Raw genomic sequence first — 11,737 nt, forward strand, 5'->3', positions numbered from 1 at the left:
CAGTGCAGCAAACTGGATCACAAGACACATTCCAATCTTGTGTCAAAAGTGTACTTGTGTAGAGCCATATGGTACTAAATTTATTTCAGCTGCAGAAAATCTCAAGTCAACAGTATTACATTATTTGTACATTCCAATGCTAATTCATGACACAATTGCATAGAAATAATTTTGGAGTTGGGTACTGGTATCTGTACCTTGTCTCTATTTCACAATACTGGTGTTTAATCATAAACACGTAGCTACAGGCAATAATAGTGCCTTAGTAATATAAAATAAAAGGTAGCGCTGCTGATATGAATGTCTTGGCTGCAGGGTAAACATAACATCAAACTGCAAGAGTCCTGAATAAGGGCATTACAGCCAAATTTCTTTCCTGTGTTGTTTCACCAGCATTTCCCATCTTTATTTCAGATTTTCAGCATGTTAGACAAAACTTAATTTTGGGAAATGGGAGCATACATTTTGGAAAAAATATTGAAGGAAGTATTTCCCTTTAATAGCGAAAAAAAAGAGATCTAGGAGTTCCGAAATATTAAATGTGACATGAATTTGCATTGCATCTTTATCACAGGGTAACATTCCAAGATTCGCAAAAATGTCTTGGAAGGGTACTCCAGAGATAGAAGCAAGGTTGCTAACGGCTTACACCAACGAAGAAATGAAGGGAAGAGAGAGTGTACACAGAAGCGCAGAAGAAAGGAATACTCAATAGGGATTTATAGGACCGGAACAACCTGTGGAAGCAGGGGTAGGGAAGATTGTGGAAGTATTTATAGACAGTGACAAGGATTTTAAATATACTGAAAAGAACAAAAGCAAGGTGATAATGTCCACCTCCACAAAATCATTATTTAAACATCAGTTGCAATACTGCTTCCAATTTAGGATTGCCCACTTTAGCAAGGGAAACAGGGCCACAGACTGAAGGGCAGAAAAGAATTTTTAAGATAATAAGGATTAGAAACAAAAACCCATGGAATAAAAGTGACTTTGCATGGATTCAAAGTTGGCCGAGTGACAGGAAACAGCAGAGCATGGTGCATGTGCAGAGCATGGGAATCTGATTGAGGTGGCACAGTGGTTAGCACTGCTGCCTCACAGCCAGGGACCCAGGTTCAATGCCAGCCTCGGGTCACTGTCTGTGTGGTGTTTGCACTTTCTCCGAGTCTGCATGGGATTCCTCCGGGTGCTCCGGTTTCCTCCCACAGTCCAAAGATGTGCGCGTTAGGTTAATTGGCCATGCTAAATTGACTCTTGTGTCAGGCGATTTGCAGGGTAAGTGTGTGGGATTACAGGAACAGGGCCTGGGTGAGATTGTGTTGGTACAGACTCAATGGGCCGAATGGCCTCCTTCTGTACTGTAGGGATTCTGTGGTGAACGGTTGTTTTTTGGATTGGAAGATGATAAACAGTGGGATTCCCCCAGAGGTTGGTCTAAGTAAGGATCACTGCTTTTCTTGATCTATATTAATAATCTAGATGTGTGGGGGGCAGGGCAAGATTTCAATCAGCAGATGAAACAAAACTTACAAGTATTTTGAACTGTGAAGGGGATAGTAATAGATTCCAAGAAGATAAAGGCAGGTTGGTGGAATAGGTTAACATGTGGCAGATTAATTTTAAGGCAGAGAAAGTGTGAAGCGATATATTTTGATAGCAGGAACAAGAAAATGTAATGTAAAATAAAAGGTACAATTTTAAATTCGTGCAAGAGCAGAGGGACTTGGTAGTGTATGCACACAAACCACTGAAGGTGGCAGGGCAGGTTAGAATAGAATAGAATCCCTACAGTGCAGGAGACCATTCGGCCCATCATGCCTGCACCGACCACAATCCCATCCAGACCTTATCCCTGTAACCCCACGTATTTACCCTGCTAATCCCCCTGACACTAGGGACAATTTAGCTTGGCCAATCAACCTAACCCGCACATCTTTAGACTGTGGGAGGAAACTGGAGCACTCGGAGGAAACCCACGCAGACACAGGGAGAAAATGCAGACTCCACACAGACAGTGACCCGAGGCCAGAATTGAACCCGGGTCCCTGGCGCTGTGAGGCAGCAGTGCTAATCTTTGCTGGCCCATGATCTTTCTCTCAGAAAGTTCCCACAGTAAATTTATTCCTCAGCAGCAGTGAAAGGGAAGTGGGGGTTGCTGGCTCCATCCACAAGGTTAAGTGGCTTTCCCAGCAGCACTCAGGAGCCAGGAACTGGAGCCTCCTCTCTGCCAATCACCATTTTTCTCCACGCCATAGGTGACTATCACCCCTTGTCCCACAATAGCCTCTCTCGCCATGTCCCGATTGCAGTCAACCTTCCCTTCTCATCCCCACAACTGCAGCAGTGAGCCGGCCTTTTATCCCACCCGCCCAACAAGCTGCCTCCTGTTGTTGAAAAAGCAATTAACAAGGCAGACAGGATTCTGATCTTTATAACTGGAAGCACAGATTACAAAATCAAGGAAGTTATGATTACCCTTTATAAGACACTGGTTCTGCCTCAATTGGAGTATTGCGTTCAATTCAGGGTGCCAAACTTTACAAGGATGTGAAGCCATTGCAGAAGGTGCAGAAAGATTTACAAGAATAATTCCAAAAATTAGACACCTTAGTTCAGTGAACAGATTGACAAAGCTGAGGCAATTCTCCTTAGAAAAGATTTGGATTGAGGTATTCAAAACCATGACAGGTCCGTTCAGAGTAGATAGTGAGACAATGTTCCTATTGGCAGAAGAGTTGAGGACAAGATGACAATTAATTAAGGTGACTAGCAAAAGAACCAAACGTGACATGAGGGAAAACTTTATTATGCAGAGTGTGGTTAGGATCTGGAATGGATTGCCTGAGAATTTGATTGAGATAGGTTCAATCGTGGTTTTCTAAAGGGAATTGGATTTTCATCCAAAGAGAAAGATTTGTAGGGCTGTGGAGAAAAGGCAGGCAAGTGGGACTAGGCAAGTTACTCTTATAGAGAACCAGCACAGACAAGTGGGGCTGAATAGCTTCCTCCTGTGCAGCAACCATTCAATTATTCTATGAAATTGGTTAAAAGGAGGTTGGATGGAAATCAAAATTGACAAATCAGGAGGTATTATCACTGGTGGATCAGTAATGAGGGGGGCCATAAAATGAACGGTAATTAGCAAAAGAACAAAAGGAGAAGTTAGGATTGCTTTCTTTTTAAAAAAAATAGGGCCTGGTCGGACATGAAATGCCCTAAAGACAGCTTGATCCTAGATGTTGGAATATGACCAATTTCAGGCTCTGAAATTACCCCATTACCCAATACTTCTACAAATGTGGCGAGTCATATTGGTTTGTGGGACAATTCCATGGAGCCCAAAATAGCTGCCTTTCAGTCTCCAGCATGAGCACACTTATGTTGGGAACGCAAGTACCATACTATTTCAAAAATTACCAAAGGAGCTTCATTCCAGTGGTGAGATGAGAATGACTGCCCTTGAAATCAAGGCAACATTTGACTGAGTGTGACATCAAGGAGCATTCAGCTAAGAAGAGAGGCTGGGTTTGTTTTCCTTGGAGCAGAGAAGGCTGAGGGGGACCTGGTTGAGGTGTACAAAATTATGAGGGACAATAATAGGGTAGATAGGAAGAAGCATTTCCCCTTCATAAGGGGGGGGAAAGGCTTGCAACGGGATCTTGATCATTTGCCCCATCGAGGCTGCACCAACAACAATCCCACCCAAACCCTATCCCCATAACCCCACATTTACCCTGCTTATCCCCCTGACAAAATGGGGCAATTTAGCATGGCCAATCAACCTAACCCGCACAATTTTGAAGTGTGGAAGGAAACCGGAGCACCCAGAGGAAACCCACGGATACATGGGGACAATGTGCAATCTCCACACAGACAGTGACCCGACGCTGGAATCAAACCTGGGTCCCTGGCACTGTGCTAACCACTATGCCACCGTCCCGTCCCACTAAATGTAACTAAAAGTGCTATTGTCAACAGACCGATCTTGTCAATTAAACAGGTGGAAAGGTTCCTCAAAGAACTCAAATTTGATTGAGTTTTTTGAAGGGGTAACCAAGAAGGTAGATGAGGGCAGTGCAGTTGATGTTGTCTACATGGACTTTAGCAAGGCCTTTGACAAGATACCGCATGGTAGGTTGTTGCATAAGATGAAATCTCACGGGATCCAGGGTGAGGTAGCTAAATGGATACAAAATTGGCTTCTTGACAGAAGCCAGAGGGTGGTTGTAAAGAATTGTTTTTCAAACTGGAGGCCTGTGACCAGCGGTGTGCCTCAGGGATCAGTGCTGGGTCCACTCTTATTTGTCATTTATATTAATGATTTGGATGAGGATATAGGAGGCATGGTTCGTAAGTTTGCAGATGACACTAAGATTGGTGGAATACCGGACAGTGAAGAAAGTTATCTCCAATTGCAACGGGATCTTGATCAATTGGGCCAGTGGGCTGACGAACAGCAGATAGAGTTTAATTTAGACAAATGCAAGGTGATGCATTTTGGTAGATTGAACCACGGCAGGACTTACTCAGTTAATGGTAGGGCGTGGGGAGAGTTACAGAACAAAGAGATCTAGGGGTACATGTTCATAGCTCCTTAAAAGTGGAGTCACACGTGGACAGAGTGGTGAAGAAGGCATTTGGCATGCTTGGTTTCATCGGTCAGAACATTGAATACAGGAGTTGGAATGTCTTGTTGAAGTTGTACAAGACATTGGTAAGGCCACACTTGGAATACTGTGTGCAATTCTGGTCGCCCTATTATAGAAAAGATATTATTAAACTAGAAAGAGTGCAGAAAAGATTTACCAGGATGCTACCGGGACTTGATGAATTGAGTCATAAGGAGAGGCTGGATAGACTGGGACTTTTTTCTCTGGAGCGTAGGAGGCTGAGGGGTGATCTTATAGAGGTCTATAAAATAATGAGGGGCACAGATCAGCTAGATAGTCAATATCTTTCCCCAAAGGTAGGGGAGTCTAAAACTAGAGGGCATAGGTTTGTGAGAGGGGAGAGATACAAAAGTGTCCAGAGAGCAATTTTTTCTCACACAGGGTGGTGAGTGTCTGGAACAAGCTGCCAGAGGTAGTAGTAGAGGCGGGTACAATTTTGTCTTTTAAAAAGCATTTAGATAGTTACATGGGTACGATGGGTATAGAAGGATATGGGCCAAATGCGGGCAATTGGGATTAGCTTAGGGGTTTTAAAAAATAAAGGGCGGCATGGACAAGTTGGGCCAAAGGGCCTGTTTCCTTGCTGTAAACCTCTATGGCTCTATGATAACTAGAATTAAAATAACATTCAGTTGATGTAAAAAAGCCAATATAAAAGGGAGGCAAACTAAGATAACTGTGCTTTTTTCCTCATCTACCTAGAGACAGCCTGCTTATTCAGTCTGAGGTTGCCTTCTTTTGCTTTTTGGTTCAATGGGTAAGCCCAATTATTCCCTCCACACCTTCCCAATTCCAATATTGAGATAAAGCTGCAGAAAAAAAAACTAAACTTGAAATTTGCTGTTTTGAATCAACACAATTGCTTTGCCCGTTTGCTCCAGGGACCACTCAGCTTTCTCGACAGCCAGCTTTGAAACGGAACACACCTTCAATTGTCTGGTCATGCACAGTGAACCGAACAAAGTTCCACTGGGGAGGAGGTAATGGCAGTACATCTTGACTCCACTTAGCTTTATACTTTGCAAAGAGAGCTTTATGAAAACACATCTTTACTTCAAGTGTTTGAATAATTCCTTCATATCATTTTGCTTATTACAGATCTAACGTTAGAAAGCACGTTTTTCCTCAGTCGATATCACTTGCTTCTTTTCAGACTTGAAAAATCCCTGGAAAATCAAAATCCGCATCATGTTGCTACGTCAGATTTCCACAGCACCGCACAATTTTGGAATAAGAAAACCCAAATGCACAGAGCACTGACAACCTAACTCCCTGTTGCACCCATTGGAAATGAGTGAATACAGTGCTCCAAATACGGAAAGAGGGCTCAAAAGGTAAATCTGACAAATATATATCTGAATCAAAAGGGCATCAAAATAGCTACAAGAAGAAATGACTAGTCTCTTAAATCTGTTAAGTTTTATTTTAAGATAAAATTGTGAGAGTGCATTTGTTTAGGTGGCCCAGAGGAACTGTGGTGCTCCGGGGAGACCGTGAACCTCCAAGGTGATAAAACAGTGGTGTTTAGTTTCTATTTTTGACATAAGAAACCAGCTAGTTTAAAGTTTATTTATTAGTGTCACATGGAGGCTTGCATTAACACTGCAATAAAGTTACTGTGAAAATCCCTTCGTCGTCATGCTCCGGCACCTGTTCGGGTGCACCGAGGGAGAATTTAGCATGGCCAATACATCTAACTAGCACGTCTTTCAGACTGTAGGAGGAAAGTGGGGCACCTGGAGGAAACCCATGCAAACACGGGGAGAATGTGCAGACTCCACAGTGACCCAAGCAAGAAGTGAACAGATCCCTGGTGCTGTGAGGCAGCAGTGTGCCAAACAAAATACATATTTTTTGGGATTGAAAACAGAAATCAGCAAAGTAATGTGAGGGAGGAAGAAAGGAATCAAATATTTTAAAGCAGATTTGCAGCTGGAGTAAATATTTAGTTGTAATGGACAATAAAGAGTAGACACAATGGCAGAAGTTTGAATTTTCATGGATAGCATTGATGCCAGCTGTGGCTGAGTGCCTGGCCTTACCCGTGTCCTGCCGGAACTGGCTGAGTGTGGGGATGTCAATGATGTAGGGTGCCAGCCGGGGATCGGCCTGGCCCAGGGAGATGCTGCTGGCTCCTTTGGCCGCCGCTCCGTGCGGCTGCTGGAGGGAGCGCTCGATGTGCTCGCTCACCCGGCTGCTGTAGGGCCGCCAGCGGGCCGCTTCGTCCTCCCACTCCCACACGGCGACCAGCGGTGGCCCCAGGGCCGGCCCGGAGCCCGACATCACCGCCAGGGAGAAAGCCGAGCCGCTGGCGCCGAGGCCTCCGCCGGCAGCTGCCCCTCCGCTTCCGTGAGGCGAGGTGGCCATACCCTCCTGTTGCCGGCCCCCGGAGTTAATACTGAGTGAGTGTGAGAGGGGGGGGGGGGGGCGGAAAAACAAACGCTGACAACTTTCCACTGCCAACTCCTCCCTCCCGCTGTCTCCCCCACTCCCGTCTTCAAGGGTGTCCGCACCTGCGCTGCCTTCTGGGAGTTGTAGTTCCTTCCGGCCAGCATCGCCGCGGGGTTTGATATCCGGTTCGCCAGCTGCAAACTACAATTCCCAGGAGACCCCGCGCCGGTCCGGCCAGTGCCCTCTGTTGACGGCTGGTGTCAGGTGCGAGGCGAGAAATGAAACTTAGTGAGAAAACTTTTATTGCAGTATAACAGTGCAAACCAGGCGGGGCAGATCTCACTGCTCCGGGCGTGTAAAACAAACGCTGCAGTTATAAAGATTAGGAGGGTGTTGATCATGCAAACGCCAAATGCATAATCACTTCTGCAGGTTTAGGAATGAGCTGTTATTGAGAAATTGGGGCTATTTTCCTTGGAGAAAATAAGTTGAGGGATTTGATTGAGGTATTCAAAAATCATGAGGGTTCTGGACAGATGGGGGAAAACTGTTCCCACTGGTGGCAGGCTTGGGCAGATTTAAGGCAATTGGCAGAAGAATCGATGACGACACGAGGAAATGCTTTTCCATGTAGCCAGAGGATAGGCTCTGGAATGCAGTGCCTGAAAGTGTGGTGGAGGCATTCAAGAGGGAATCGGATTTTTATCTGAAAAGTAACATAGAAAATAGAAGCGCAAGTAGGCCATTCAGCCCTTCAAGTCTGCTCTGCCATTGATTTTGACCATGGCTGATCATCAAATTCAAATTCACAGGCAGCACAGTGGCACAGTTGCTCAACTCCTCACTCACCTGAAGAAGGAGCCTGAGACTCCGAAAGCTTGTGCTGCCAAATAAACCTGTTGGACTTTAACCTGGTGTTGTGAGATTTCTTACTGTGCTTACCCCAGTCCAACGCGGGCATCTCCACATCATGGCCTCACAGCGCCAGGGACCCAGGTTCAATTCCCGGCTTGGGTCACTGTGTGTGTGGAGTTTACGCAGTAAGAGTTTTAACAACACTGTGTGTTGTTACATTGTGTGGAGTTTGCACATTCTTCCCATGTCTGCGTGAGTTTCCTCTGGGTGCTCTGGTTTCCTCCCACAGTTCAAAGATGTGCAGTTTAGGTTGGTTATACTAAATTGCCCCTTAGTGTCAGGGGGACTAGCTAGGTTAAATACAAAGGGTTATGGGGATAGGGTCTGGGTGGGATTGTGCTCGGTGTAGACTCAATGGGCCAAATGGGCTCCTTCTGCACTGTAGGGATTCTATAAGGGTTGAGGAGAGAAGTTGGGTGAGTGGCTCCAGGTAGATTGCTCTTACAAAGTGCCAGCGCAGAAATTATGAGACGAATAGTTTCCTTCTGTGTTGTAACAATTTTCTGATTCTGTGAAGTAATATAATCTGTTGTAATTTATGCTCTTCTCAGCATTGTTGCACAGATTTTTACTGAATTCAGTGTTACATTGTCTCATAATTAAATAATTGTAACAAGGTTGATGGGAAACGTTGTGTTCCCAAGACGTTTTATGGAAATTACTACAGTAGTCGAAAATGGATGCTATGTTCACAAAGAACGCATGAACTAGTACAAGGGCAAGGAGATCCAGCCAATGCATGTAGGTACGTACACTTCTAAAGCAATGCTGGAGGAAAAGGAGTAAGGGACTGGGATTACAAATCTACAGGGGTAAAAACAATTCTCAATCTGGGATTAAGTCACTGCAGCATTACTGCAGTACAAAGAGTTTCTGGGATTTTTTTTACAAAGGTAAATTCATCCAGGAAATGGATTCGTGTTCTTTTTTTAAGTTTATTCTGCTCTAGTTTTGCAATAAATCATGCCCCACAACCTAATTTTTATGAAGTGATGCTTTGTTCATACAGCTCCACTATTTACATCATTATTCAATCATTACTACAGCCATATACATTTCAGAAATCTTCATACTGGTCCACATTGTCTTCTTTAGTAGCTTCTACTTATAAGTTTGATACCACGCTGTGGAAGTTACTGTAATAACCGAGGTACAATCTTCAGCTGAGATGTCATAAAATCGCAGAATATCCCAAAGTGCCTTTCAGTCAATGAGGTACCTTTCAAGCACAGTCACTTTGGTAATGTAGAAAATGCACCAACCAATTTGTACACAGCAAGATTCCACAAACAGAAATGATCAGATAATCTCTTGTTAACTGTGCTGAAGGAAAAATATCAGTCAGGACACCTCGCGAACACTCCTGCCCTTTACATGGTCCCATGGGATCCTTTACATGAGAGGAAAGAAGGATCCTCAGTTTAATGTCTCATTAAAAACACTCCCTCAGTACTGCACTGGAGTGTCAGCCGTACTCTGGAGTGAAATTTAGACCCACAGCATTAGATTTAAAGGGATTACTACAAACTGAGCCATGACATAGGCATAGACCTTTTTTGCCCTCTCAGGTGAATAATAAAGATCCCACATCATTACCTGCAGAGTAGGAAAGCTCTGCTGCCATGTCCAGCCTTTATCCCTCAAATAGCACCATCAAAAACAGATTGAATTGTTACTCAGCTCATTGTTGTTTGTGGGATCTTGCTGTGTACATTTTTGGCTGCCATATTTACCAAGACAAGTGATTACACTCCAAAAAGTATTAATTTGGGTGTAAAGTGATTTGGCATGACATGTGGAAGTAAATAATGCTGTACAGATGCAGTTCTTGCATGATTAATAAAAAGATCAGGGTGGAGATAAACTATTTTAAGAAAAAAGGGAATATTCCAATCTGTTAATTGTTTTTATGATGGTGTCCTCCCTTCATGAGTAAAAATCTTTTTGACTTTCATTTTGAGAAGAAACTTAATAGGTGTTTAAACATTTCATAATATAAAGCAAATCAACCTTCCTATTCTTAACATTTCAATCCCTATTTTAAGTACAGTAAGGAGTCCCACAACACCAGGTTAAAGTCCAAAAGGTTTATTTGATAGCACGAGCTTTCAGAGCGCTGCCCCTTCATCACTCACCTGAAAGCTCTTGCTACCAAATAAACCTGTTGGACTTTAACCTGGTATTGAGACTCCTTACTGTGCTTACCCCAGTCCAATGCCGGCATCTCCACATCTGTTTTAATGCACTAGAGGTGAAAATCTTTGAGAGAATTTACGAAGAATATTGCTGAAAAAAGAGACATGCTATCAAATCTTTTTGTCTTGCACTCATCAGGACAGTTAAACCAACAGTTAAGGGAACAACAATTTACACTGCAAAAGAAGAGAGTGCTGATTGGTTGGCAAACGGACTCTGATTGATAGAGGTGTTGCCATGGAGAATGCAGCAGAGAACAGTTTACTGGCCAGCCTTCATTAAAATTCAAACCAGGCAGGTTGCACTTGGAACTTTTTGATTGATCTAATCTGAAACAAAATCAACTAATGGCTACGAATGGAGCTTTGAAGAAATAACATTCAGCAGAGACACCTGGGAGGCCACAACCCATAACTAAAAGCAAACACAGCAGTGGAATGCAGTGACTGCAGAGACCCAAATCAATATTGGAAATGTATATGTGTCGGAGGCTAAGATCAGGACATCAGAATAGCAGAGTGAGGGGGAAGTATGGAAAATCGGGCTCCTATGGCCCTGGAACGTGGAAGAATAAAAGCAGCCAGACCATGTGTACTGTATACTGATAGGGGCTTCCCAACCCAAGTAACAGCGCATACCTTTCCCATTCCCTATTGCTCGAGTGTATCCATTCAACATTGTCAACATGTGCTGTGGAAAAGAAAATGTAAGAGGTGTGTATGGTCTAAAGTTGTTAAAGTTAATGTTAAGATCAGAAAGCTATTAAAGTGCGTAAATAAATTTTTAAAACTGACATTTATATGATGCCTTTCACAACCACTGGACATCTCAAAGTGCTTTAGAGCCAATGGAGTATTTTTGAAATGTAGTCTGTTTAACATAGTTTTATTTCTGATTAACAATAACGTATAGAGTTATGGGGACAGTGAGTGTAAAAGGCATTGAAATGTCCAATCAGCAATGATCATATTGAATGGTGCAGCAGCCTTGACATGTTGAATGGGCTACTCCTGTTCCTATGTTATACCTAAGGAACATGGCAGCCAATGGCGCACAGCAAATCCCTTCTTGCAGCAATTTGATAATAATCAGATAATCTGTTGTTGTGACGTTGATTGAAGGATAAATAAATATTAGTTAGGATATTGGGATAATTCCCCTGCTCTTCTTTGAAACAGTGCTATGAGATTGTTCCAGAGGAGCAGCTAGAGTGGTGGTTCAAGTGAGGAGGGCTAGTAGGTAAGAGGTATTTTTAACTTACACTTTTTTTCGGAGTTTTTTTTTCTCTAAGGCAGCCGCGAGTGTAAAACTGGAAGTAGGCCCCAGTGAATTTTTTGAGTCGGAGCAATGGAGGCAGCGAGTGGAATGCGAGACTGCGCAGGCGCCTGACGTCAGCCAGTAGCGCACGGAAGGTTTAAAAAGCAGGCTGCTCTATCCAGCGGGCAGCGTTGTGAGCGGGCCGCATTGTGAGAGGGAGCAGAGTGGGACGGCTTTGGCTCAAACAGGCTTTGGCGTGAACAGGCAGAGGCGAGGGTAGGTTCCGGTAAGTTGTTTTTGTTTCT

The 11,737-nt window shown here is 43.8% G+C and overlaps 1 protein-coding gene across 2 annotated transcripts in view; it reads right to left on the reverse strand.

The window, feature by feature from the left end:
* The window catches only part of dtx2 (deltex 2, E3 ubiquitin ligase), a 54,194-nt gene extending 47,007 nt beyond the window's left edge, over window positions 1–7,187 (reverse strand). For both annotated transcript variants that reach the window (XM_078225117.1, XM_078225118.1), the window contains exon 1: window positions 6,716–7,187. In XM_078225117.1, coding sequence (XP_078081243.1) covers window positions 6,716–7,040 — 325 coding nt within the window. In that variant the 5' untranslated portion in view covers window positions 7,041–7,187. The remainder of the gene's footprint in view (window positions 1–6,715) is intronic.
* Window positions 7,188–11,737: the final 4,550 nt, after the last annotated feature.

The sequence above is a fragment of the Mustelus asterias genome, chromosome 12 (assembly GCF_964213995.1).
Source record: "Mustelus asterias chromosome 12, sMusAst1.hap1.1, whole genome shotgun sequence".
NCBI lineage: Eukaryota > Metazoa > Chordata > Chondrichthyes > Carcharhiniformes > Triakidae > Mustelus > Mustelus asterias.